Genomic DNA, 25113 nt, shown 5'->3' on the forward strand with positions numbered 1-25113 from the left:
GTTATACTGAACCATTAGAGTATAATGTAGATTGTATACTGTTATACTGAACCATTAGAGTATAATGTAGATTGTATACTGTTATACTGAACCATTAGAGTATAATGTAGATTGTATACTGTTATACTGAACCATTAGAGTATAATGTAGACTGTATACTGTTATACTGAACCATTAGAGTATAATAGATTGTATACTGTTATACTGAACCATTAGAGTATAATGTAGATTGTATATTGTTATACTGAACCATTAGAGTATAATGTAGATTGTACACTGTTATACTGAGACATTAGAGTATAATGTAGATTGTATATAATGTTATACTGAACCATTAGAGTATAATGTAGATTGTATACTGTTATACTGAACCATTAGAGTATAATGTAGATTGTATATACGGTTATACTGAACCATTAGAGTATAATGTAGATTGTATACTGTTATACTGAGCCATTAGAGTATAATGTAGATTGTATACTGTTATACTGAACCATTAGAGTATAATGTAGATTGTATACTGTTATACTGAACCATTAGAGTATAATGTAGATTGTATACTGTTATACTGAACCATTAGAGTATAATAGATTGTATACTGTTATAATGAACCATTAGAGTATAATGTAGATTGTATACTGTTATACTGAACCATTAGAGTATAATGTAGATTGTATACTGTTATACTGAACCATTAGAGTATAATGTAGATTGTATACTGTTATACTGAACCATTAGAGTATAATGTAGATTGTATACTGTTATACTGAACCATTAGAGTATAATGTAGATTGTATACTGTTATACTGAACCATTAGAGTATAATAGATTGTATACTGTTATACTGAACCATTAGAGTATAATGTAGATTGTATACTGTTATACTGAACCATTAGAGTATAATGTAGATTGTATACTGTTATACTGAACCATTAGAGTATAATGTAGATTGTATACTGTTATACTGAACCATTAGAGTATAATAGATTGTATACTGTTATACTGAACCATTAGAGTATAATAGATTGTATACTGTTATACTGAACCATTAGAGTATAATGTAGATTGTATACTGTTATACTGAACCATTAGAGTATAATGTAGATTGTATACTGTTATACTGAACCATTAGAGTATAATGTAGATTGAATACTGTTATACTGAACCATTAGAGTATAATGTAGATTGTATACTGTTATACTGAGCCATTAGAGTATAATGTAGATTGTATATACTGTTATACTGAACCATTATAATTAGAGTATAAGGTAGATTGTAAGTTTAACTGTCTAAGTAACTGCTGTATATTCCTACAATACCTTTGGTGGGAGGACTGTGGAGGCTGAGACAGAGGTGGTCTCTTTACTGGCCACTGAAATATAACAAACAGCTATCAGTATTCATACACACAGCACAGACACCACCACTAATAATAATTAGAGATACTGTATTTACTGTTGGAATAATAGTAAGGCATCAAGGGCAATAATCTTGTTAAAATTTATTGAATTTATTGTGTTGACTAGAAGTGAACACACAAATTTAATTCTACTGACAACAAGAGCTGCATCATTGTATTGTTATAAATGTTCATGGGGTTTTTATTTTCATTGATTTTTTGGGTACCCATAATCAACAAAATAATATGTCAATGAATTTATAAACTTTTGAAATTAGACATGAATGCTTCAATAGTGGCGGATTTCATGAGAAGTCAATCCTCTAATTCAAGTACCCACCGATTGAAAAACCACAAAATTTGAGTCCACATGATTTTACAGTATCAATTAACCCAACGGTCCCCTTAGTTCCAAGATCCTAGGGAACCACAATTTAATACTATAGAATATTTAGTGAATACAATTTTTATGAACTAAGAAAGGTCAACAGTTTTATGTGCATCTCCAAACACTTTTGTTTTGGTCATAGTTTGTCTGTGTAATTCAAACTTACTACTGCTCTGAAGTAAACTGTGTTCACGTCTGTCTGTCGACTTTCTGGTAGGACGAACAGACAACATGGCTGCTTTGTAAACCTTATCATACATCCGGTGTAGTCTGTTTGCTAATCTGTCTAGATCCATTTTCTGTAATTGAAAAATAAATGCAGTGATATAGATTTATAGTGATATAGTATTGTACCAATGCTATAGAATAGTTGCTGGTTTAAGGACAATACGCGGTAGATTATGTATGGAAGATCAGTGAGGTAAACACATTTTTAAAGGCTTAAGCCTACCCATCATTTTCCCCTCAACTTACATGTATATCCATGATGTCAGTACCACCTTTACTAGGCTCCCTCCAGGGAAGTGCATCATACTTTTTATCAGCTACAAAATGAAGTAAAATTCTAATTAAACTCAGCACAACCTTACCATTTAAAAGTTGATTACTATTATACATCATTATTAACATGTTTTTTTCAATTAGAAATCTTGATTTTAAATAAGATAAATTTAAAACTCAGCACAACCTTACCATTTAAAAGTTGATTACTATTATACATCATTATTAACATTTTTTTCAATTAGAAATGATTTTAAATAAGATATAATAAAATTAAAAGAAGATTATTTCCTTCATGGGGATTTTACTTTCATTTTCCCATTTTGAAATGTCAGATATGGTTTGGTTAAACTGTTAGTACATACGGCGAGGTAGAAAGGATCCTGGTACAGCTAGTCCCATCTGGTGGTAAGACAGCGGGTCTAACTGACACATGACATCTGCATACTCTCCGTACTCGAATCTGTGGTGTTCCGACAGCCAGTACTCCATCACTAAGTCTCGCTCCTCCTCCGCAATCTCTCGCAAGAATGCTAAACAAACCACCAGATTTCTTTTAGCACCAGACACACAAAGTCAAACGAACCCCTTCCAAATTATGTTGATGAGGAGGGGATAATTGCCCATTATGTAGACAATGCTAGAAAAGCCTATATTGAATATTTTCTACATTTATCTAACTGTCCACAATGTAGACAATACTAGATATTAAGCTTTATAGCAATAATATAGATCAACTCCTTAGCATTAAGAACTGAACATTCAGTTTAAACATTTTTTCTCAATTTTTTCTTTTTTTCTCTCTCTCACAATATACACATGTGCATTTTAAACTATACACTGTTTACCATACCAATGATACTGGCAGTGACTTTAGTAGTACTAGCTGTTCATGATATAGACAATAGTTATGATAGGTAGGTTTGAATACAATTGGAACCTGAACAAACTAGACTTAATTAGGTAAAAGCAAGGGTTTCACTTCAATACTTTCCTGTGGTAATTGGCCATGTAAGTGACAGTCTACAATATGTATAAAGGTATATATCACAGACAAAGCATCACAATAAAGGTCAGAGTGGAAACATATAGTAAGTAATAGTCCTCTCCTGTAAACAAGGGTAACTAATAAATCTATCCTCCTCCGGGCCTTCTGTATCCCACCTTATAGTACATAAGTTCTGGTTATCAGTTCTCCAAACTCATATTACACTGTATTGTGGTCCATTGTTTTCTACCAAACTGTTAATAATTATGTATTCAAAGCTTAATATCTCATGCACTGCAACCAATCAAAGTATATAATGCTTTTAGTGTGTATAAACTAAATTTCCTTAACATTCATATTGGTATGAAAAAAACCAGTCAATGAATATGAATACAATTTCATATTCAATTTGATCTTTTTTTTCATCAGTGATCTTAATATAGATATGCTGTATAATCCTTAATACTATGGTATTGAGAAGTTTCTGTATTGTTCACTGGAAATAATGCCAATTTCTGGACCAGCCTGATATCAATTAAATGGCTTATGATGGCCTTGTATAGCTGAAATGACTCTAAATCAGTCGTGTTCATATCCCTACTATTGCAATTTCTCTCAGTCAGGTAGAGTTCATACAGGAATTTGTAGCGAACATGTAAACAAACATGTATAATTATGTACATTGATCTTCAAATCAAATCTATGTAAAGCAACTAAATATACGAAGGATTACAAACATTGTATGATATCGGACGTTACTACAATGATCGGCAGCTGATACGGGTTAGTACACACACACATGACTATTTTCAAGCTGAAATAGCCAATTCTACTTTCATGCATATAATTTATAAAATAAAATCATTTCCTTATAACCACAAATGTATTACTAGTATATTAATGACCAACACAATCCAAAACAAATCATGGATGACTAAAACCACATTAACACCCCATGCATTAGGTACCGTCCTGAAGCTACACACGTATACTCTACCTGGCTGATACTTCTTCAACATCTTCTTCCTGTGACGCTCTGATGTAGCACAAGTTCATACACATTTAAACTACCTACATATACAGTACGTCTGTACAGACCCTCTGTAATATGGACACTTGTGTTTTGAGAACAGATCTCAATAAAGGACACCTCTATACTAAGGATATCTCCGAAAGAGACAGGAAAATACATCTTGTATATACAGGACAAGCCTGTGTAGAGTCTCTCATGACATATCTCTGTATATAACACAATAAACACCTCCATTCCAAATTGGGTTACAGGAGAAATCTGTATACAGAACATCTCTTTTTCTATCTCAAGGCCAGCTTTCTCTCAATATAGGGTAATTAACTTTCAGGTTTCAGAATGTCTCTGGGTTAATTAATAAAGATAAAACGGTAGATCAAAATCATCTGCTGATAGATAAATGTATTAAACCAAATTATCAAAACTTGTTATTGTTCCAAAAATTGTTCCAGTCACTCACTCAATCTGTTTACATAGAATCAGGATATGTACCAGTATAGATAATACATGTATCTGTGAGATTTCCAATAACATCTTATCTAACGTAAAATCTTACTCTGAAAACCAATGTTCAGATGCCATTTTATAAATAGGCTTTCCATATATTAAAGCGACTCTTCGGGGGCAAATATGTCATAGTTGAAAAAAGGCAAATTGATAAAGAAAATACTTTCTTATGAAAGATTCCAATTGAAATTTTGGCGATATCTAACTTGACATAGAATTAAGATTATCTAGGGAATCCTTTCAGTACTTGTATTTAAATTACAATTAATCACTACCTTAGTTTGATATCAATTAAAATCCCTATAAATTGATTGGTGTGTTTTCATTATTCAGATGGAAATACAAGAAATGTAAAACAAAAACTACAACATGCCATGTTTCAATTTAAGAGATTTTCCTAATTAAAAGTTGTTAAAAATTTTAAAAACAAAAGCACTCCGTGCAATATTTCTTCTCCATGCTTCAAACCACACCGTAATTAAAACTTCATTCACTATATCAAATCCATGCAATAAGGTGAGATTATCATCTCTACCATAACTACTGAGTATAGGAGAAACCATTACTGAGTATAGGAGAAAACATAGATCTAGATTTTTAATGTTGAACTTCAGTCAATAGAATAGAAGATGTATAGATATACACGTATATGCCAAAAGCATATCACATTACTCACTAGCAAAGAATAAATATTAGTTTAATGGAAACTTTCTAAGTACAGGCCTATATACCATTAAAATTATGTAAATAAATTGACAATAGATTGCCGTTTAATAGATACACTACAAACCCCAAACCTAATAAATGAGATGATCTGACAGTAAATTCCCGATAACCTTCACATTTACTTGTGCGAGTCTTACCTGCTCGGGTGTCCTCCCTGCGAGGTGACACAATGGTGACACGACTCTTGGTGGTGGTAGCCGACACCTCTGTGATAAATGTCTGCCCTCTCTTATCATCAATATTCTCAAGGCCTGTCACCTTGTCCTCTGCTTCCCTCTGTTCTTCTTCTTTTTCTTGTGATTCTTTCTCCTGGTCTTTTTCTTCTGATGTTTTCCCTTCTTCCTCAACCTTGTCCTCATCTTCTCTTTCAGAATCCTCATCCTCTTCATCACTGCTCTCCTCTGAACTTGAGGATTCCTCTGACCCAGTTGATGATTCTAGAGTCCGCTCAGTTGTTTCTTCATCCCTTTCTGTATCATCCTCTTTTTCTACAGTATCTTCCACTTTCTACACAGAAAGGTTATAAACCCTTTATAGTGGTTTAGGTTATAAACCGTTTATAGTGGTTTAGGTTATAAACCGTTTATAGTGGTTTAGGTTATAAACCGTTTATAGTGGTTTAGGTTATAAACCGTTTATAGTGGTTTAAAGTACAAAAAAATTGGTATCATTGCTGAAATCGCCTTCAGAAGATGTCAATTTGTCAGCAAGGATCAAAATATCTCCCTAGTTAAACAAGCAAAATCTGTTCCCCATGAGTTTTTCATTTAAACTTTCATTACCAAATCAAGTTGACTTGTTATACAAGAATTCCACAGATATGCATAGGCTTGCTTATAATCATTTGGTTTATTGGTCAATAGTTTAAATTAGAACGAAGGAATCACACCACAAATGTACCTACAAAATTGAAAATTATCCAGCAATCTGTAATGAACTCACCTCTTCTTCATCACCCAGTCCTAATGCAGGCTGTGACTGTTCTGTAGAGCGAGGTGTGAACTCCGGTTTATCTTTTTGAAACATGGTTGGTAGTTCGCTAAGTTGGTCATTGGCCTCTGATCCTCCTTCACTCTGACTGGTCATACCCTGATCGGGGGCCGGGGCCTCACTCTCTGTTTCCTCCTCTGTCTCTGCTCCCAGACCTCTCTGCTGGTATAGTGCTCTGTTTTGAGTCATGGAGGAGGCGGAGGAAGGTGTATCCATGAGTCCTGGGGGTTGTCGCTGCATCTTTCTGTAGTCCTCCGACCCACTGATAGATGGTGAGTTATAACCATGTCCCCTGCTCTCATCCTCAGAGTCTGGGAGTCGGGACTGGATCGGAGGTAACATACGCCTTCCCATATACACATCATCCCCATCACTCATGTCATCGTTGTCGGACATACCAGACCTGAAGGTTGTTCCTCCCCTTTCCTCAGATCCTCTATTTCTATTTGGTCTTGGTGGCTGACCCTGTTACACACAAAAACATATTTTCTATGCTAAAACTCAAATATCAGAAAACTTCACATATCCCATAAATATTTACTTTTTTATACTCTTCCAAACTTTAAGAAGGAAAAGACTGATAGACTTTGTTGATTGTCTTAAATCCTTTTGTTACAGTCGACCAGATAATATATGCCAATCAATGGAGCAAAGCAATATTACCTACATAGGCCGATGGACTTTATATAGAGATTCATATAGCACCAGGTATGGTAAATTTTGTCACATTGGAAATTGAAACAGGTGTCTTTTATTGACAAGTTTTTGTTTATGATTTTATAAGTGACTTTTATAGACAGTTTTTTATTATATATAGGTGTCCTTATAGACAGAATTTGTTATATATAGGCTTCCTTTTTAGACAGGTTTTCTTATATAGAGATGACATTTATAGGTGTCCTTATAGACAGTTTTTTTTACTATGCATAGAGGTTCTTTATAGACATAGGTTTTTTTTTCAAATATTAAAATTGCCTTTAGAGCTGATTCAACTGAACATATTCTTCTTTTATCATTCTACACTGTGCCACACAACACTTACGAATTCTGTAGGAATATCCTTTCCCTTCATTATCTTATTATAAACAACAATATTCCTAAGTGTGCCAAAATTATATTTTTATTCCAAGCTTAATATCTGTCTATAAAACAATACCACTGAACTGTTTGACCTGAAGTATATGAAGTTCCATATCACTTCCCACTATACTAATTATAAAGGCTTCCAATACACTGAAATCATCTATTATAGTATAGATATGAAACATTGAGCAATTTACTCACCCTGATTCGCACTTTTCCGCAGAGAGCCCCCATCCTATCCTCAAGCCACATGACTCGTTTGCGAGCCTCCATGATGTCCCCATTTTCATGTTCAAGGGCATTCTCAAGATCTTTTCTGGCATGAACCAACTCAGAGTCAATCTTATACAAAATCTGAAAGATGACACATTTTGAAATATAAGATTTTATTTGTTTATTTAAGTCATTCTCAGTAAATTGTACTGTATATAAAAAGGGCTTGATCATCTATTTAATGAAATAAAAATTGCTGATACAGCTGTAGTATGTAGCAACCAACCATAACTTGTTGTAAGACTTTTAGCTGAGACCAAAACTATCAATTTGAATTTTCATCTGAAAGTCAAAACAAGTCAAGAACTTACATTTCACATAAAAAAAAATTAAGAAAACACTGCTAATAGCTAGGTTTTCAGAGCAGTGTTTTCAGAAAAAGCATGAATGACAAATGTTATTATGAAACATCCAGTAATTTCTGACAGACAAACAAACCAATTCAATTTTAAGAGTCAAAATCTCAATCTTAAAATTAAACTTGCACAGTTATGGACCACAGGGGATCTACAAATGTATCTGTACATAACTTGTTTATTTAATCATTTTTTTTTTCAAAAGACTAAAATTCTTGGCACCTGTCATTAAGATAACTTTGACAATAAACGGCTAGCATGTTATTCAAATGTTAATTCATGTAGGATTACGGTATATGTAATTTATGCAAATTAAGCATTTTTCTGAAATTTAATGAAATACTCACTGCATCTACAATACCTATCCAGTATTTATAGTCATATAAAAACACAATATTTTAAGCATGTACAATATCCTGTGGCTCAACACACCTGTAGTACTAGAATGGCTGAATCTCCCTTGTCTCGGGCTGCCTGGGCCTCAGCCCGTAGTTGGTCGATCTCCTCTTCTGTCTTACCATTCTCTAAATCTGTTAAGATTTGCTGCAATGTATTCTGGGCATTTCTCACAGTCTCAGTCTATAAAGAAATCAATAACCCATTTTAATAATGTTTTCTTTTTAACGCAAACTAATTAAATTTGGTGTAAGATTTGTTGAAATACACAAAAAATATGTTGTTTACAAACATAAAACTTTCAAAAACAATTTAAACTTTATCTATTTTAATAAAATAACTAAACACACTTGTTCAACCAGAAGGATGTCAGAGCGATGCTGGACTGAGTACTTTGGCTGTAATGTAGTCCCGCTACGGAACGTTTTTGGTCGGTCATATATTCCTGATTCTGGCATTTTGTTCTCATCTGGAAAATAAAAATGATGTTTACTAGTGGATTGCACATTTTTTTCTCTGTAAAAAAAGAGCCGACCAGCGGGCTCTTATATTATAGGAGTACACAGCGAAAAATCATAATAGAACTGGCACATCTTGCTTTTGTTGTTGTTGTTTTTTTAGTATACAAAATTGTTCATCCCTAATATAGCGCATCTCATAAATATGGAAAATTCAAGCCCAGAGAATTTAGAGTTAATCATGTTGTATTAGCCATGCACCTACAACAACCATCCTACATGACTGTCTACTCAGTGCTTTAAATTACGAATATGAATATAACGTTAGATTTTGATTTTATCCAAACTTTCAGCAGCTTGGTAACTTAGTCACAACACATGCTTACTCTCAAAGCATATCTGTGAAATGGGGTCTATAGAAATATGTATTTAAAATGTCCAAGACCATCATTGCAGTTCTGTTTACATTTCGAAGCGTCGTTGTCTACGGATCATCATCCACGAATGCTTTGTTTTTCGAACAATTCTAAGAGCTATGTAATTCAAGCGTTTTGAAAACCTAATAAAAAATATTTCGGAATAACTCTAGAGTTTTCATCGAAGAGTCAAATACAATCCGAGAGAAAGTACATTATTACCCAAAATGCCCAACTTGAACTTCCTGTCTTTCTTTTACTTCCGCTAAACCTAAGGGTAAACATGTCTAAAATAAAACCATGTTATACAAATCTATCGCCATCATCATAATTTGAAACATCTTAGTCTTATCCCTCGCTCAAAATGATAAAGATATATAGTTTACTCATTTACACATGTTAAATAAGTGCTCGTTGAAGTAATAATTACGTAAACGTACTTTAAATTTCATGTTGTCATCTGAGTAACGGATAGCGAAAATGATATTCAAACGAGGTACATCTAAACTATTAATTCACTCTTGTCAGTTGTTACTGCTTCTTAGAGTAAGGGTTGACAAGTAAGTGTGTACAGTTTTGGGTGTTTCTTTGTTGAAAGAGGAATATTAAGATTAAAATATTCTGTTGATAGAAAGTTGACGGGGTTTGAGCAAGTCTAATGTTGCTTTAAACACTTTCATTGCATAAGTCAGTGATATTCAGTATTAAATGACTGTAGTGCACACACAAACCAAAGACGACGGATAAAATGAAGAAACATATTACGAAATATTGATTATGAAAAAGTTGAAATACTCAGAAAATTACTGAAGAATTGGGGGGGGGGGGGGGGGGGGGGTATACTTTATACTTTACATACAGGCATTCATGTGAAGTCTCGGTCTATCTGCTATCTAAAGTCCCATGATATATTGTAATTTTCTTTTAACATTAACATAACATGAAAGACAGCATAAATATATAATTCAGACCAGTGTATTCAACATATATAGAAACCAGTTCTTTTTTATTCAAATCAAAAACATTTCTACTTTTAGAACGAAAATGGTGCGGATGAACGTTTTGGCAGATGCCTTGCGGACAATAGCTGCGGCTGAAAGGCGCAACAAAAGACAGGTGCTGATCCGGCCTTGTTCCAAAGTCATCATCAAGTTTTTAACTGTGATGATGAAACATGGTATGAAAACTGAATGATTTGCATGAATTCTTATCACAATTTGGATAATGAAACTGTTCATTTATAAAAAAAAAAAAAAATACCATAATGATGTGAATGTTCTCAACCTCTTCGAATTGTTAAGAAATATGTGAATCTGTAAGCTTGCTTTAAAAAAAAATGAGGCATGTTGATAGCAATTCCTGCCCCGTATTCATCTATCCATTCACAGGTGCCTGACTCGTTTTATAAAATAATAACATATAGAGTACATATAAATGAGAAAGGTTCTGAACTCCCTCAGGCTTGAAATCTAATGTATTAAAAATGTAGCTTCGGTTGTATTGGGTGGATTTATTCGAAGTTGGCCTTAAATTGAAGAGAAATGGCCAGATTTATTCGAAGTTGGCCTTAAATTGAAGAGAAATGGCCAATCTTTAAAATAAGCTATAACATGTTGTCGATTTCTCGATATTAGTGCACGAAATCGGGCATGAAACTTCAAAATTCTCTCGATTTTGTTTACTCGGACAAGTTGACGTATCGGGGTCACCACACTTCGACTCCATTGGACATTGCTTTAAATACGAAATCCACGGGTTAATCAAGTGGTACGCTTCATCAGATCACCGAATACAACTATTGCATACACTTACTTGATGTATACGAGCGCCCTATCGACGGCCCCGGGACTTTTTATGCATACTGATAGCAGATTTTCCCCTTGAGTAGCCATGTTGTGCCAGCCGTGGTGAATTTAAACAAGCATTCTGATTGGTTATAGAAATGTGTTTAACCAATCAGAATGCTTAACCAAGAGTACTGCTTTTATTCTTAATTGATCAAGTTGACAAATACACAGTACTACAAAGTGCCCAACTGCTGAAACACCTCGAACAGTTTAGATCGAAGGAAGTAATAAGCATACAATTTTTATTTAACAGGTTATATTGGAGAATTTGAAATAGTTGATGACCACAGAAATGGAAAAATTGTTGTAAACCTTACAGGAAGGTTGAACAAGGTGAGTTACAGTTTTACATTTAGGCTCCAAGCTATTTGACTATTTCTCGTCTAGTAAAACCATAGATAGAATACTGCTATTCATAAAATCTTTCGAAAATGTTATTACCTGGTAACTAGACTATTTCACACCTGCCACATGGGCCGCAAAATGTCATGGTGTATTTGGACCAATATTTATATAATGTTAAGGGGTTAGATCTACATTTAACAAAAATGACATGAAAAATTGTCCCAATGATGCATCCTAACAAAAAATCACAATTTCCATTGGTGTTTAAAAACATGCATGGTATTATTGACATCACCTCAATTTCCTCTGCAAGTACCATTTGTATTCCTCAAAATTTCACATGGTGATATATTGTCTTGCAGCGAAAGCAATAATAAAAGTTGCCTTCACAGTAACAGTATCAGTTATAAGTTTTAATTTAACACAAATTTGTGGAAATCGAGGCAGGAATTAAGAACTGATGTACCTATCATCAAAATCTATCACAAAATTGTGGAGAGCTGATATTGTCTGAAATAGTGACCACTTGCTTAGCCATTTTATGTCTTTTTTAGTTAATATCATGTTTTCTTGACACACTTTTTGCCCTGTACATTACCTTTTGTGAAACTTGCATCAGTTTGATATCTTTAGATCATTATTAATCATTTATGCTGTTTTTCATTGTTTTCAGTGCGGTGTGATCAGTCCCAGATTTGATGTAGCCCTTCGTGACATGGAAAAATGGACCACAAATCTTCTACCTTCCCGACAGTTTGGGTAATTACAAATTTTAACTACCAATTCTAAATTTCAAATGGTTTTATGTTATTTGATTTTCCTTGTATGGTACAAGTAAGTGTTAGGTCTTAAGCATTTTTCCTGGGAATCTTATACAGGGTGGGAAAAAAAAGACCATGAAAATAAAGTATCTCTGTGTATTGAATTTCCTAATTTTCCTTTAAAACAAAGATCGGACTTTGAGAAAATTTTATTAAGACATGTTTTGACAAACTGATTTCATAATTTCAGATACATAGTGTTAACAACATCTGGTGGAATCATGGACCACGAGGAAGCCAGAAGGAAGCACTTGGGAGGAAAGGTGCTGGGATTCTTCTTCTAATGTGATTACGATCGGGGAAAAAAAGACTGGTCCTTTGTCTGTGCTTTATTTGTTCCTTACAATATTAAAGTTTACAGAAGGGGAAACAAACGTGTAGTTTTCTGTCCAGAATTGTAAAAATGAGTAGAGAAATATAATGACAACCTCAGTTGTATGCAATCATGAATGTTGTCGCAGCATAATTCATTATCTGCAGGAAGAGAAAGCTCTCCATAACTTAAACTGCATGTTTTTTCTCTAAAATTGTTCTGAAGTTTTTGTATCATGGATGTCAGCATAATTTCTGGTAAAGCCTAGGATCATCAATTTACTTCTTATTATGGTCTCTAGTACATGGCGGGGAGTGAAGAAATGCTCAGAATTTTAATTCTGTGTCCAGGGTCCATTTAATTAGGAATTGTTTACGCGACAAAATGTGAAATTGGGAAAACAGGAAAAAGAAATTCAAACAAATTCATGTTCTTTATAGATATTACCTTTATTCTTTTTTTTATTTCATTTCGTATTTTACTTTGTTATTTATTCGAAATTGCCAGAGGTCTTTTCACATCAAGCATGTTTTTAAACTTGAAAAATTGACCTTTATTTTGGGAATTTTCACAAGATTTTCTTTTTGGGGAATGGGTACTTTTAAGGGACCCAGATTCTGTTAGGAAAATCCCTGCAAGTGTATAACAGAATGACCAGTACATACAAAAATCAATTGCATGTTTATTTTATAACTAGAATTAACACTAAAAATGGTAGTTGCTGCTCCTGCTTAGCGCTCAGCATATTAGGAGTGGGACGACTGGTTCGCCTGTTGTCGGTATAATGTGACCAGGTAGGGTGTGCTGCTGGGTGTCTTCGGCAGTATGCTTCAGTGAGGTAGCACTATAAATCTGCAAAAGTTCCGGCCTATCACAAGGAGACTTAACACGCACATACCGCAGCATCCCAAAACACATACGCACGGGAGGCCGTCCTTAAATGACCTTAGCTGTTAATAGGACAAAAAAAACCAAACCAAACCACAAATATGGATGTATTGCCTGCACCCACTTATTGACGGTGTCATTTTGGATATGTCTTGGTCACCATATATGAAAACAAGCTGTATGTTGCTGGTCGGTTGGCTAATCTGAGATCCGATATCGTGAGTAAACTTGTATTGATAGGGATACACTTATTCAATTAACGGAATTGGACACAAGGAGCAGTAAACCATCATTTGTGAAAAAGTGATGTATTGAGTTAATGATATTTCAAGTGGTAGTCAAAAAAGATAGTTCTAGTCCTACAAGATGACGACCTGTCAACTGACCTTTTCTTGGAATATTCAAAGTGGGCGCTCATATTTGTGCATTAGTATGTCAACCTGTTAATTGATGTTTCGGTACATCAAAGTACATATCGCATGTACACGCTGTAGAGTATCTTGGCTGAAATTATCTCTCCAATGCGATATTGTATTGAAATTATTCACAAATTAACATACAAGCGATTTGGGGCAGCGAACAGCGGAAGGCCTTACAAAACTATGCAATATAATTAAGCTTACTGAGCCTGGTTTCGTATCGCATGCTATACACTTACATTTTGTATACACACGGGTAAAAAGAAAAAATAACAGATGTCATTGATAAGTAAATATTAATAACATTGGATAGTAAATGTTATCAAATGTATTTATATATTTTGAATATCAAAATTTGTATCGCTGTTCTCGGTCATTGGGGTATCTCATTGAAAGTTGTTTGATATGTCAATAGTCAAGTTGCGAGAAGTATGACATTAATTGAATGTAGAATTGAAAAAAAAATCTTAAAATCGGAAAAATACCCGAGATTCAAACCCATAACAGTACTTCAGTGACGTACAACTTTGCCAATAAGTAACATACACTATTGCAACTTACTAATTGACGTGTCAAGCAATTGTTACAAATATATGGAAAGCAGTAATTATGAGAATACCTACGTGCAAAGTGCCATAACTTTGGCCAAAACTGGAGTTCAAACTTTAATCCATTGTGATAAAGCAACACACAAAGTTTCAAATTGACATGGTAGTGAGGAAAAAATTGTTGACGATTTCTTTGTGCAAAGGGTCATAACTACCCTAATGTTCCAACTGTAACTGATCCTACATTTGTATCCGATCTACTGAATGTTGTTAAAATTGTCTCGTCTACAGCACCAGAGTAGTTTTGAGTGATTTGCTGAAGGGAGGAAGCCAATGAAATGATGGATATATCCTGTGGACATACAACAGGGTGTATGTCACTTACCACTTTATGGTCTGTATGTCTAACGTCCAGGTAACATGGAGGTCAAGGTCATTTGTTTGTCGAGACCCCAATTTTTGTGGACTTGCTGATTGAAGGTCAATGAACTTTTATAGACATACAAATGTATGATATCATGGTATTTTTAGTTTGCATGCCTAAGGTCAAGATGTGGTCAGGAACGAAGTTAAAACTGATGGAATGTGAATGAAATGTTAACAATATATGCAGATTACAGAACTTTGTAAAAAGTACCATTTTCATGGCTGTATGATGTATGCCACATCTGGTATGTATGCCAAAATTCAAAGTCCTACAAGATCTAACGAGCTGTTGGAGAACAGCATAGCTCGTCTCGCAAATGTTTGTCAATAAATAATTAAAATATATTAATTGGAATGGTTTCGCAAATTGCATTAATAATATTTATATTGTTTACTTGATCAGATTATGTTTTGTGAATTCATGCAATTTTCAAAACCATACCATTTTATATAAATATAAATTATTTATTGACAAACATTCGGGAGACAAGCTATGCTGTTTGTTAAATGAATATATTAAATACAAATGTAATTGCTTTTGGACATATTTCTTCAATTTTTTGACAAAATATTATCCTAATGAGAGTTGTCTCCCTTGAAAAATGTGGACCAGTATAAATTGTCTATTGTGAGCATTTCGACATTGTTTTATTTTCAGTTTCACCCCAAGAAGGGATAGTGTAATTCCATAGGGACTCTTTTACCTAATATCAGCACCCTAGTACATCATAAAGTGACGTGTTAATAGCTTTCAACATTTGCACAAAATTTTTTCAAATGTGTTTATTCCCCCAAAAAATCTTTGTTTAACTCCGGCAAGGGATAGTTTAACCCCCACAGGGAACCTAATACCATGTATTACTATGGCTTTCAACACTCACAACATAAACTTAACACAAAGTCCAAAGATTTAAAAGCAAAAACAAAAAAAACACAGATTTAAAAAGAAAAAATCAATTTTTTTTTTAAAGCTTTACTCCAGGAAGGGATTGTCTTACTCCATAGGGACTCTATTGCCAATTATCAGCACCCTAGTACAATTATAAAGTGATGTATTAATACCTTTCAACACTTGCACCAAAAACTTAACGCAGAAATATTCTAAGTCCAAAAATTTGAAAATTCTGGTTTTTTCCCAAAACAAGAGGCCCATGGGGCCTGCATCGCTCACCTGGTTGGATTAGGCCAAATGTCAAAATAATGTTCATATTCAATTTGTTTTATTTGTAAATCTTTAACAATGCTATATATGGTTATAGTGTGGGAATCCGAACTGCTTTAAAGATTAATGAAGTCCAGACTCTCTAAGGTCTGAAAGACCTCAAGAATTGCTTTTAGAACATGCATTCATCACTTTATGACAAGTAGCGATTCAAAGGAATTACCTCTATTTCACCTATTGGGCCCCGCCCTTTTGGCCCCTCGGGGGTCAGAGTCACCATTTATGCAAAATCTATTCCCCTTCCCCCAAGGATGTTTCTGACCAAATTGGGTTCAAATCCATTCATAACTTTATGACAAGTAGCGATTTAAAGGAATTACCTCTATTTCCCCTATTGGGCCCCGCCCCGCCCCTTTTCCCCCCTCCGTGGTCAGAGCCACCATTGATGCAAAATCTGTTCCCCTTTCCCCAAGGATGTTTTTGACCAAATTGGGTTGAAATCCATTCATAACTTTATGACTTAAGTAGCGATTCAAAGGAATTACATCTAATTCAACTATTGGGCCCCGCCCCTTTGGCCCCTTTGGAGTCAGAGTCACCATTTATGCAAAATCTGTTCCCCTTCTGCCAAGGATGTTTCTGACCTAATTGGGTTGAAATCCATTGATAACTTCATGACTAGTAGCGACTTAAAGGAATTACCTCTATTTCCCCTATTGGGCCCCACCCTTTGGACCCCTTTGGGGTCAGAACCACCATTTATCCAAAATCTGTTCCCCTTCCCCTAAGGATGTTTCTGACCAAATTTGGTTTAAATCCATTCATAACTTTATGACTAGTAGCGATTTAAAGGAATTACCTCTATTTCCCCTATTGGGCCCCACCCTTTTGACCCCTTTGGGGTCAGAACCACCATTTATGCAATATCTGTTCCCCTTCCCCCAAGGATGTTTCTGACCAAATTTGGTTCAAATCCATTCATAACTTTATGACAAGTAGCGATTTAAAGGAATTACATCTATTTCCCCTATTGGGCCCCGCCCCTTTGGCCCCTCGGGGGTCAGAGTCACCATTTATGCAAAATCTGTTCCCCTTCCCCCAAGGATGTTTCTGACCAAATTTGGTTCAAATCCATTCATAACTTTATGACAAGTAGCGATTTAAAGGAATTACATCTATTTCCCCTATTGGGCCCCGCCCCTTTGGCCCCTCGGGGGTCAGAGTCACCATTTATGCAAAATCTGTTCCCCTTCCCCCAAGGATGTTCCTGACCAAATTGGGTTCAAATCCATTCGTAACTTTATGACAAGTAGCGATTTAAAGGAATTACATCTATTTCCCCTATTGGGCCCCGCCCCTTTGGCCCCTCGGGGGTCAGAGTCACCATTTATGCAAAATCTGTTCCCCTTCCCCCAAGGATGTTCCTGACCAAATTGGGTTCAAATCCATTCGTAACTTTATGACAAGTAGCGATTTAAAGGAATTACCTCTATTTCTCCTATTGGGCCCCGCCCTTTTGGCCCCTCGGGGGTCAGAGTCACCATTTATGCAAAATCTGTTCCCCTTCTGCCAAGGATGTTTCTGACCTAATTGGGTTGAAATCCATTCATAACTTGATGACAAGTAGCGATTTAAAGGAATTACCTCTATTTCCCCTATTGGTCCCCGCCCATTTGGCCCCTTTGGGGTCAGAGTCACCATTTATGCAAAATCTGTTCCCCTTCTGCCAAGGATGTTTCTGACCAAATTTGGTAAAAATCCAATAAGAACTTTATGACTAGTAGCGATTTGAAGCAAATGTTGACGGACGGACGGACGACGGACGACGGACGGACGACGGACGCCGCGCCATGGCATAAGCTCACCGGACCTTCGGTCCAGGTGAGCTAAAAATCTTTCGGTTTTACTCTGGCAGGGGATAGTTTAACCCCAGAGGGACTCTATTGCCACTTATCAGCACCCTAGTACAATTATAAAGTGATGTATTAATACCTTTCAACACTTGCACCAAAAACTTAACGCAGAAATATTTTAAGTCCAAAAATTTGAAAATTCTGGTTTTTTCCCAAAAAAATCTTTCAGTTTTACTCTGGCAGGGGATAGTTTAACCCCAGAGGGACTCTATTGCCAATTATCAGCACCCTAGTACAATTATAAAGTGATGTATTAATACCTTTCAACACTTGCACCAAAAACTTAACGCAAAAATTTTCAAAAATCTGTGTTTTTTCCAAAAAATCTTTTAGTTTAACTCCGGCAGGGGATAGTTTGACCCCCACAGGGACCATATTACCATAAATTACTTTGCCTTTCAACACTTGCACCAAAAATTTAACATTTGGAAAACCAACGCCGACGCCGGAGTGACGACATAAGCTCTCACTCTTCTTCGAAGAGACGAGCTAAAAAGTAAGACTGGGCCTTAACTTAATACTTGACGAAGATAGCTGTATGTAATGTTTTCATATGTATATTACAAAGAACAAGGTCATATGGAGAACAAGAGGCCCATGGGGCCAGTATCACTCATTTGGTTGGATTTGACCAAACGTCAAAATAATGTTCATGTTCATTTCATTAATAGCTTTATTTGTCTATCTCAAACAATGCTATATATGGTTATACTGTGGGGATCTCAACTGCTTTAAAAGAAATAACCCAGAAATGAAGTTCAGACTCTCTAAGGGTGTAAAGACCCCAGGGATTGTTTTTACATCATGATTGTAGAAACCAAGTCTCTTGGGGTGGGGAAAGACCCTTGGGCCTATTTTTATATCAGGATTGTGTTTATCCCTTAATGTCCAGCTATACTATACATGGTTATGAGATGGGGATCTCAAAAGTTTCAAAAATATAACCAAGACACTACTGGTAAATCCTTAGGGGTGTGGAAAGACCCCATTTTTACATCAGGACTGTGTTTATCTCTTGATGTCCAACAATGCTATATATGGTTATAGGGTGGGGCTCTCAACAGTTTCAAAAATATAACCAAGAAACTATGTCCCTATGGGTGGGGAAGATGATTTTGATGATCTCTTTATGCCCAAAAATGCTATATATGGTTATAGGATGGGGACCTAATGGTTTCTAAGATATATCAAAGAAACCAAGTACGAAGGGACGGAAAAAGACCCAAGGACATATTTTTGGGTTGTTCAGTTACTATTTATGAAAAAATCTGTTTCCCTTTCCCAAGGATGTTTCTGACCAAATTTGGCTAAAATCTATTCAGAACTTTTACAAGTAGCGATTTAAATGGATTAAATTACTGGTACCTCTATTTCCCCTATTGGGCCCAGCCCCTCTGGCCCCTTAGGGGTCAGAGTCACCATTTATGCAACATCTGTTCCCCTTCCCCCATGGATGTCTCCGACTAAATTGGATTCAAATCCATTCATAACTTTATGACAAGTAACGATTTAAAGGTGAGCTAAAAATGTCAAATTCATTGCCTGGACCATAACTTCTTACAACTAAGTGGAAAGAAGGTGGATGTAATTTTATAGAAACATGTATGATGGCTTGCAGTATGTTGTGGTCATATGCTGTGTTAACATGCATTCTCGGCCCCAGGTGAAGCGAGTGTGATTTTCACCTGGGGCTGAGGATGTATGTTAACATGTTACACAGCAGAAAGTTTTCAGTATTAATACTGAAATCTGTATTTTGGAAATTGCTTTTCCCATATAAAACAATTAAATTTTGGCAAAAAGAGCTGCATTTTTGTATTTCAGCAATTCAAGAAAACGCATTGATGTTATCATGTTGTCATTTCCATCACATCCCACACAACAGTGTACAGATGAAATAAAACTATTGTACTTGTAACATTTTTAATAACTTTTTTATCGAAAACAAAAGAATACAAAATTATATTTCACTAAAAAGGTTTACATGGTTAACTTGAATACATATAACATTGTTTTTCCATGATAAGTGCAGGCCAGCACTACTTTAGTACATCCAACAACTACCTAAATCTATGATCAACATATATACATGTACAAATCAATTATGCAGCAATATATACTTTGCTTATTATACAGGGCTCAAACTATTAAATGGGACCACCAGAGAAACCTAAAATTAAGGTGCTTAATTAAAGTTTAGAACCTTATTAATGGTTTGTTCCAAATGCATGTACCTGGCAGTGTACATAATACTAAGTTATCCCAGTGATGAAAATGATTGGTGAATAACGAAACTTAAGAGTATGTATGAGCTAATAATCAATAAGTATAATCACCATGGTTACTAAATTAGGCACCAATTCGAGTATCTAGAGGTGCTACAGGACAAAGCTTTCGTGAGCACACTGGATTTTTTCATCCTCGACGAAAAAAATGATCAAAATAAATTGACTAGATATAATAAACAAGTTTTATGAACCTGTCATGAAACATTAAGTGGTTTCCTATCCTACAGTGCTGGTACAGAAAAAGCAGATTATATATTGCTATTCTGAAAACATAATTTACATAGATATTATTTTTGATTTTTTTATCATCATTTATTCATCTAACCCTCTACTATAATGATAATAGCACCAGGAAAGAGCATATTTAAAAAGCTACAAATTTTGAAAATTTCAACATACACTGGTGCATTTTGACTTGCGTATATATAATCATGAATCTTCACACATAATCATTAATTATAATTCCATTACAGAATATAAAACACTGAAGTTGCTTTATAAGATTGAAAGGAAAGTTGATTCTGCAAAATAAAAAGAAAACAACAAAATCCTGTCAGTTTATCAAATATTTTGTATCAAATACCATCATGTTGATATTTACAAATTTAATCAAACTATTTAATTACCTGATGAAAACCATGCAAGGTGTTCAATTTCAAAATGACTATTGGAATCAAAATTTGGACAACGAATTGGCCACTGGAACTATATTGAATTTCGGATGATGTAATTACAAAATGTCCACTGGAACCATATTTAATTTTGGCTCAATCTTCAAAGGAAACTCCACATTTAGGTATCAAGGAAAATCTTACCAATCCAAACGCTAAATGCACTGCACCAGTCGATTTTGACCAGACTTTCGAACCTAAGATTAGAAAATTGCAACAAGGAAGCACTGTAGAAAACTTAAGATTTTGTGAGACAACTGAATTTCTATTGATATGCAACAAGATATAGTGAGAAGCATATTTGTGCATCAATCTAGTTAATCACCATCTAGTTAATTCACAACACAGAGGGTATCAAATCTCTTGAAACTCAAACCAATCAAGATTATTGCAAACAAATTATATTTTCCCACCTCGAAATGACCACCCTGTACAGGATGAGTGCGAGACCAAAGGCAGCTATCAACAAGTTCAGGTGCATAACTTCAGGTTGTAACGAATCTTTGAAGTTTCAGATTTCTGCTTTAAAAGTATATCATTTGTCTGAATAAAGCCAATAGTTTCTTTATTTTGGAATACTAGACATAAATAGCAGCACATCGAGAGTAATGACTATCATTCAGATTAAAAATAATTGTCTAGACAGGATTCTGACAGAGGACAGTCTGTCGCGAAATCCGATGGTTTAACAATCACAACTTACTCATACAACTTTGTTACAAATATAAACTTCTAAATCATAAACATAAAGACACAGAAATAATGTATTAAGTTCAATATCACAGAGGAACTAGAAATATTAATGATGGCTCAAATTTCAAATCAATTAAAATCAAATTCTGGAATTTAAGATACATCTATCTAGCTAGTTATTAATGGTTCATATATAAAACGGTGATGAAGATACAAGTGTATATGAATTGTGTGGAATTATTATATTGTGTTAGTATTCTAAATATTGGCGGGTTGTGAAGCTTCATGAATATGATGAAATGAAAGATATCTTGTTAATGATAGGTTTATACAACGACAGGTAATTCAGCTACATATGAATACTGAAATAAAATGCATTATCCATGAAGTAACTGTAATATGATTTCTGAAATAAAATGTGCTTGAAGTACTATCTAATAATATAATCACATAAAACTGCAACATTTCTATCGAAGATTAAAAGTGAGAGAGATGAAATTAGACAAATAACTATACATGTATATTGCACACCAGCACATTTAAAAGAAACTTATAACAAAATATTGCCGTTTGGAAGGCACATGGAGCAAACTGTTAAGGGGACCAGATGGTAAAAATGAGTATTCCCCCTCCCACCAACTCCATCTTGAACAAATTATGAAATCTCAAATCTCAACATACCCACAACCTGGAGTACAAATAGATGAACAACGAAAGCTTTTCCACTGAAAAGATGCATAGCCAGTTTTAATATATACCTTTGGGGAAGTGAGATGCCATACACAAATACATGATCATTAAAGAGTGCAAACTTGTGCATTTTAAAACTAAGTTATGGTAATAAGATCTCTGGACATGATCTTAACACGAAGACATACAAAAATCAATGGGTCATTCTAAGGAAAACACAACATGATTATGAAAGCTAACAAGATTTCAAATAGATCAGTAAAATACATCAATCTCTCCAGGCAAGATTAATGTAGTGAAATAAACGAAAGACAATAACTTCACTAAGGGGGGGGGGGGGGGGGGGGGGGGGGGGGAAAGCATATTTTCAGGGTTGCACAACACATCTACTCTAAACATGAATTATTGTTAAGTGTATCTAGATGGAAATGACTGATGGCCACTGTCCCACCCTGGTTCTACTTATTGTAACAATTTCAGGGGCCACTTATGATATTTTCTATACATATTCTGGTTTAATCACAAGTGAATAGTGAGCCGACCATTAATAAGTGTACCAATCAATCTCTCCATAAAAGGATAATTTTAGTTGATAGCAGCCAAACCAGGCTAGCCTCATTTAGTGACCCATTTATATTTTCTGGACCATACCTGCAAACAGTTATAAGGTAATTTCCCATTGTATCTGAAAATATACAAATAATGGATACCTATGAGGTGTCCACACAAGTACACCTGAACAAAGAACTAGATTATAACTAACAGATAACCATTTGTCGGGCCTCAAAGTAATATCCCTCTGGATCCTACCTGGTACTTGCATAAATTTGGATATGTTTTAATTTTTCAATCCAGGACCTAAATGATTCAAGTTTATAAACTAATGATGTTAACTAAATCATGTTCGCTATGGGGTTCCCTTGATTGTGTAATGAAGAATACAATATATGAAATCATAAAAATCATAAAACTTGGATATAATATAAACACAAACAACTATTTCCGCCTTGCCTTGCACAACTTGTGAATGCTAATCTTGTTCAACAGATGAGGTTTGTGATCAGACAAAAAGAATCAAATGATCTGGCGCTCAATGTCAATTCAAAGGTTCTCCTTTGATGCAGCAATTTTGAGCAGTCTATGAAGTGGTGACCTTGAACTTGTGTCTTGGCGAAGAAATGAGTGAGGACTGGCAAATGATGATGTCACCACTGTAAAGTTAAATGAAGAGAACATTTATCATGACACAATATTTATAAGCAAAGCACAACTAGCAGAACGACCCAGTTGTTCATAGATGAATTCAGGCATTAATTTAAACATGTACTAAAGCATTAGCTTTTGCATTTACAAGATTTAAAAAGGTTTTGTAAGTACTGTTCAAACATTTCAACATAGTGTTTTCTTGGTTTGATTTGTTTTGTTTAACGTTCTATTAACAGCCAGGGTGATTTAAGGACGTGCCAGGTTTTGGAGATGGAGGAAAGCCTGAGTACCCGGAGAAAAACCACTGGCCTACGGTCAGTACCTGGCAACTGCCCCACGTAGGTTTTGAACTCGAACCCATAGGTGGAGGGCTAGTGTTAAAGTGTCGGGACACCTTAACCACTCGGCCACTGCGGCCCCTGTGTTCTCTTGACTCTTGGTTATTTTTTAAAGACATTCAAGGGCCTCGAGGAAGTGGTTACATTGCCAGGGCAGCAAAATGCAAGGAGACCTGATTACAAGTCTTCTACTAAACCAATCTGAAGTCATAAATTGTGATTATTTAAGTAACAGTTGGGTTTTGACTAGATGTTTATTTCTGGGGTAGGAGCTTTACCTGCCTATCATGATATAATGTAAGGATTACAATATGAAACATAAAATTTACATAGCCATTAAGAATTTTGCGAAAATACTGTTACAAACTGGATCAAAATTTCCTGTGTCCCGGGAGGCCTCTTGTCAATGGATTATTTACCAGATGTTATACTGACCATTACAAATTGTTAAACATATCTCCCTGTGTAATATCAGTACTGGTATAAAACCGTTTCCTTTCTTTTCATTTATGAAATCAATTGGCAATTGCAAACATAAACATATTTTTCTATTCAGTTCTAAATTTGGATAAGGAGCCCTCAGACTCATCTATGACCAGGTTTTAAATGAAGTGTACCTGACTTTTACAACATTTATACCTAGTAGCTGAATAAACCCATTTATTTAATTAATTTTTTTTATATCTTTTCAAATCTCATCTGGTCATTCATTTAAGGGTGACAGAGTGTAATCACACATAAATCCAATACTATAATTCATTATTATGATACATTATAATCTATTCACATACTAATAAGCTTCTTAAATAAAGCTTGTTTGAAGTAAACCAAATTGATCTGTGAACAACTGCGTCAAGTTTTAAGTGTCAGAAAAAGTGCAAAGCAGACAAAAGTTTAGGTACATCAAGCATGTGAATATATACTAGTGCACAAGTTATATGGAATCATTCATTTCACTGGTATTTTGAACAGGTTTAAAATATTCAACTCTAAAAAAGTTCATAAATATTATGCAATGTCTCTACCACAAAAGG

General features: G+C 34.9%; 3 protein-coding genes across 6 annotated transcripts in view; 1 reads left to right on the plus strand and 2 right to left on the minus strand.

Annotated features, from left to right (window-relative positions):
- LOC117334950 overlaps positions 1–9594 on the minus strand; it is a 40812-nt gene extending 31218 nt beyond the window's left edge. For both annotated transcript variants that reach the window (XM_033894826.1, XM_033894818.1), the window contains exons 1-10: positions 9482–9594; positions 8988–9106; positions 8674–8820; positions 7814–7966; positions 6482–6994; positions 5677–6046; positions 2654–2821; positions 2262–2332; positions 1954–2086; positions 1320–1372 (exon numbers count right to left, since the gene is read on the minus strand). In XM_033894826.1, the coding sequence (XP_033750717.1) occupies positions 1320–1372; positions 1954–2086; positions 2262–2332; positions 2654–2821; positions 5677–6046; positions 6482–6994; positions 7814–7966; positions 8674–8820; positions 8988–9095 (1716 nt within the window). In that variant the 5' untranslated portion in view covers positions 9096–9106; positions 9482–9594. The remainder of the gene's footprint in view (positions 1–1319; positions 1373–1953; positions 2087–2261; positions 2333–2653; positions 2822–5676; positions 6047–6481; positions 6995–7813; positions 7967–8673; positions 8821–8987; positions 9107–9481) is intronic.
- A 171-nt stretch (positions 9595–9765) lies between these two features.
- LOC117334964 (40S ribosomal protein S15Aa) lies at positions 9766–12892 on the plus strand. Of its 3 annotated transcripts, none has more exons than XM_033894845.1 (5): positions 9766–9788; positions 10549–10688; positions 11612–11691; positions 12377–12462; positions 12715–12892. In XM_033894845.1, the coding sequence occupies exons 2-5, from the start codon at positions 10556–10558 to the stop codon at positions 12806–12808; spliced, it is 393 nt and encodes a 130-aa protein (XP_033750736.1). In that variant the 5' UTR covers positions 9766–9788; positions 10549–10555; the 3' UTR covers positions 12809–12892. The 3 variants fall into 3 exon arrangements, with proteins under 3 accessions (XP_033750736.1, XP_033750744.1, XP_033750727.1); XM_033894853.1 differs by having other exon boundaries at positions 9774–10007; XM_033894836.1 differs by lacking the exon at positions 9766–9788 and adding an exon at positions 9977–10071.
- A 9983-nt stretch (positions 12893–22875) lies between these two features.
- LOC117334982 (serine/threonine-protein kinase 31-like) overlaps positions 22876–25113 on the minus strand; it is a 30153-nt gene continuing 27915 nt past the window's right edge. Inside the window, exon 29 of the mRNA XM_033894866.1 lies at positions 22876–23746. Within this exon, the coding sequence (XP_033750757.1) occupies positions 23637–23746 (110 nt within the window). The 3' untranslated portion in view covers positions 22876–23636. The remainder of the gene's footprint in view (positions 23747–25113) is intronic.

Source organism: Pecten maximus, chromosome 1 (genome assembly GCF_902652985.1).
Source record: "Pecten maximus chromosome 1, xPecMax1.1, whole genome shotgun sequence".
NCBI classification, from domain to species: Eukaryota; Metazoa; Mollusca; class Bivalvia; order Pectinida; family Pectinidae; genus Pecten; species Pecten maximus.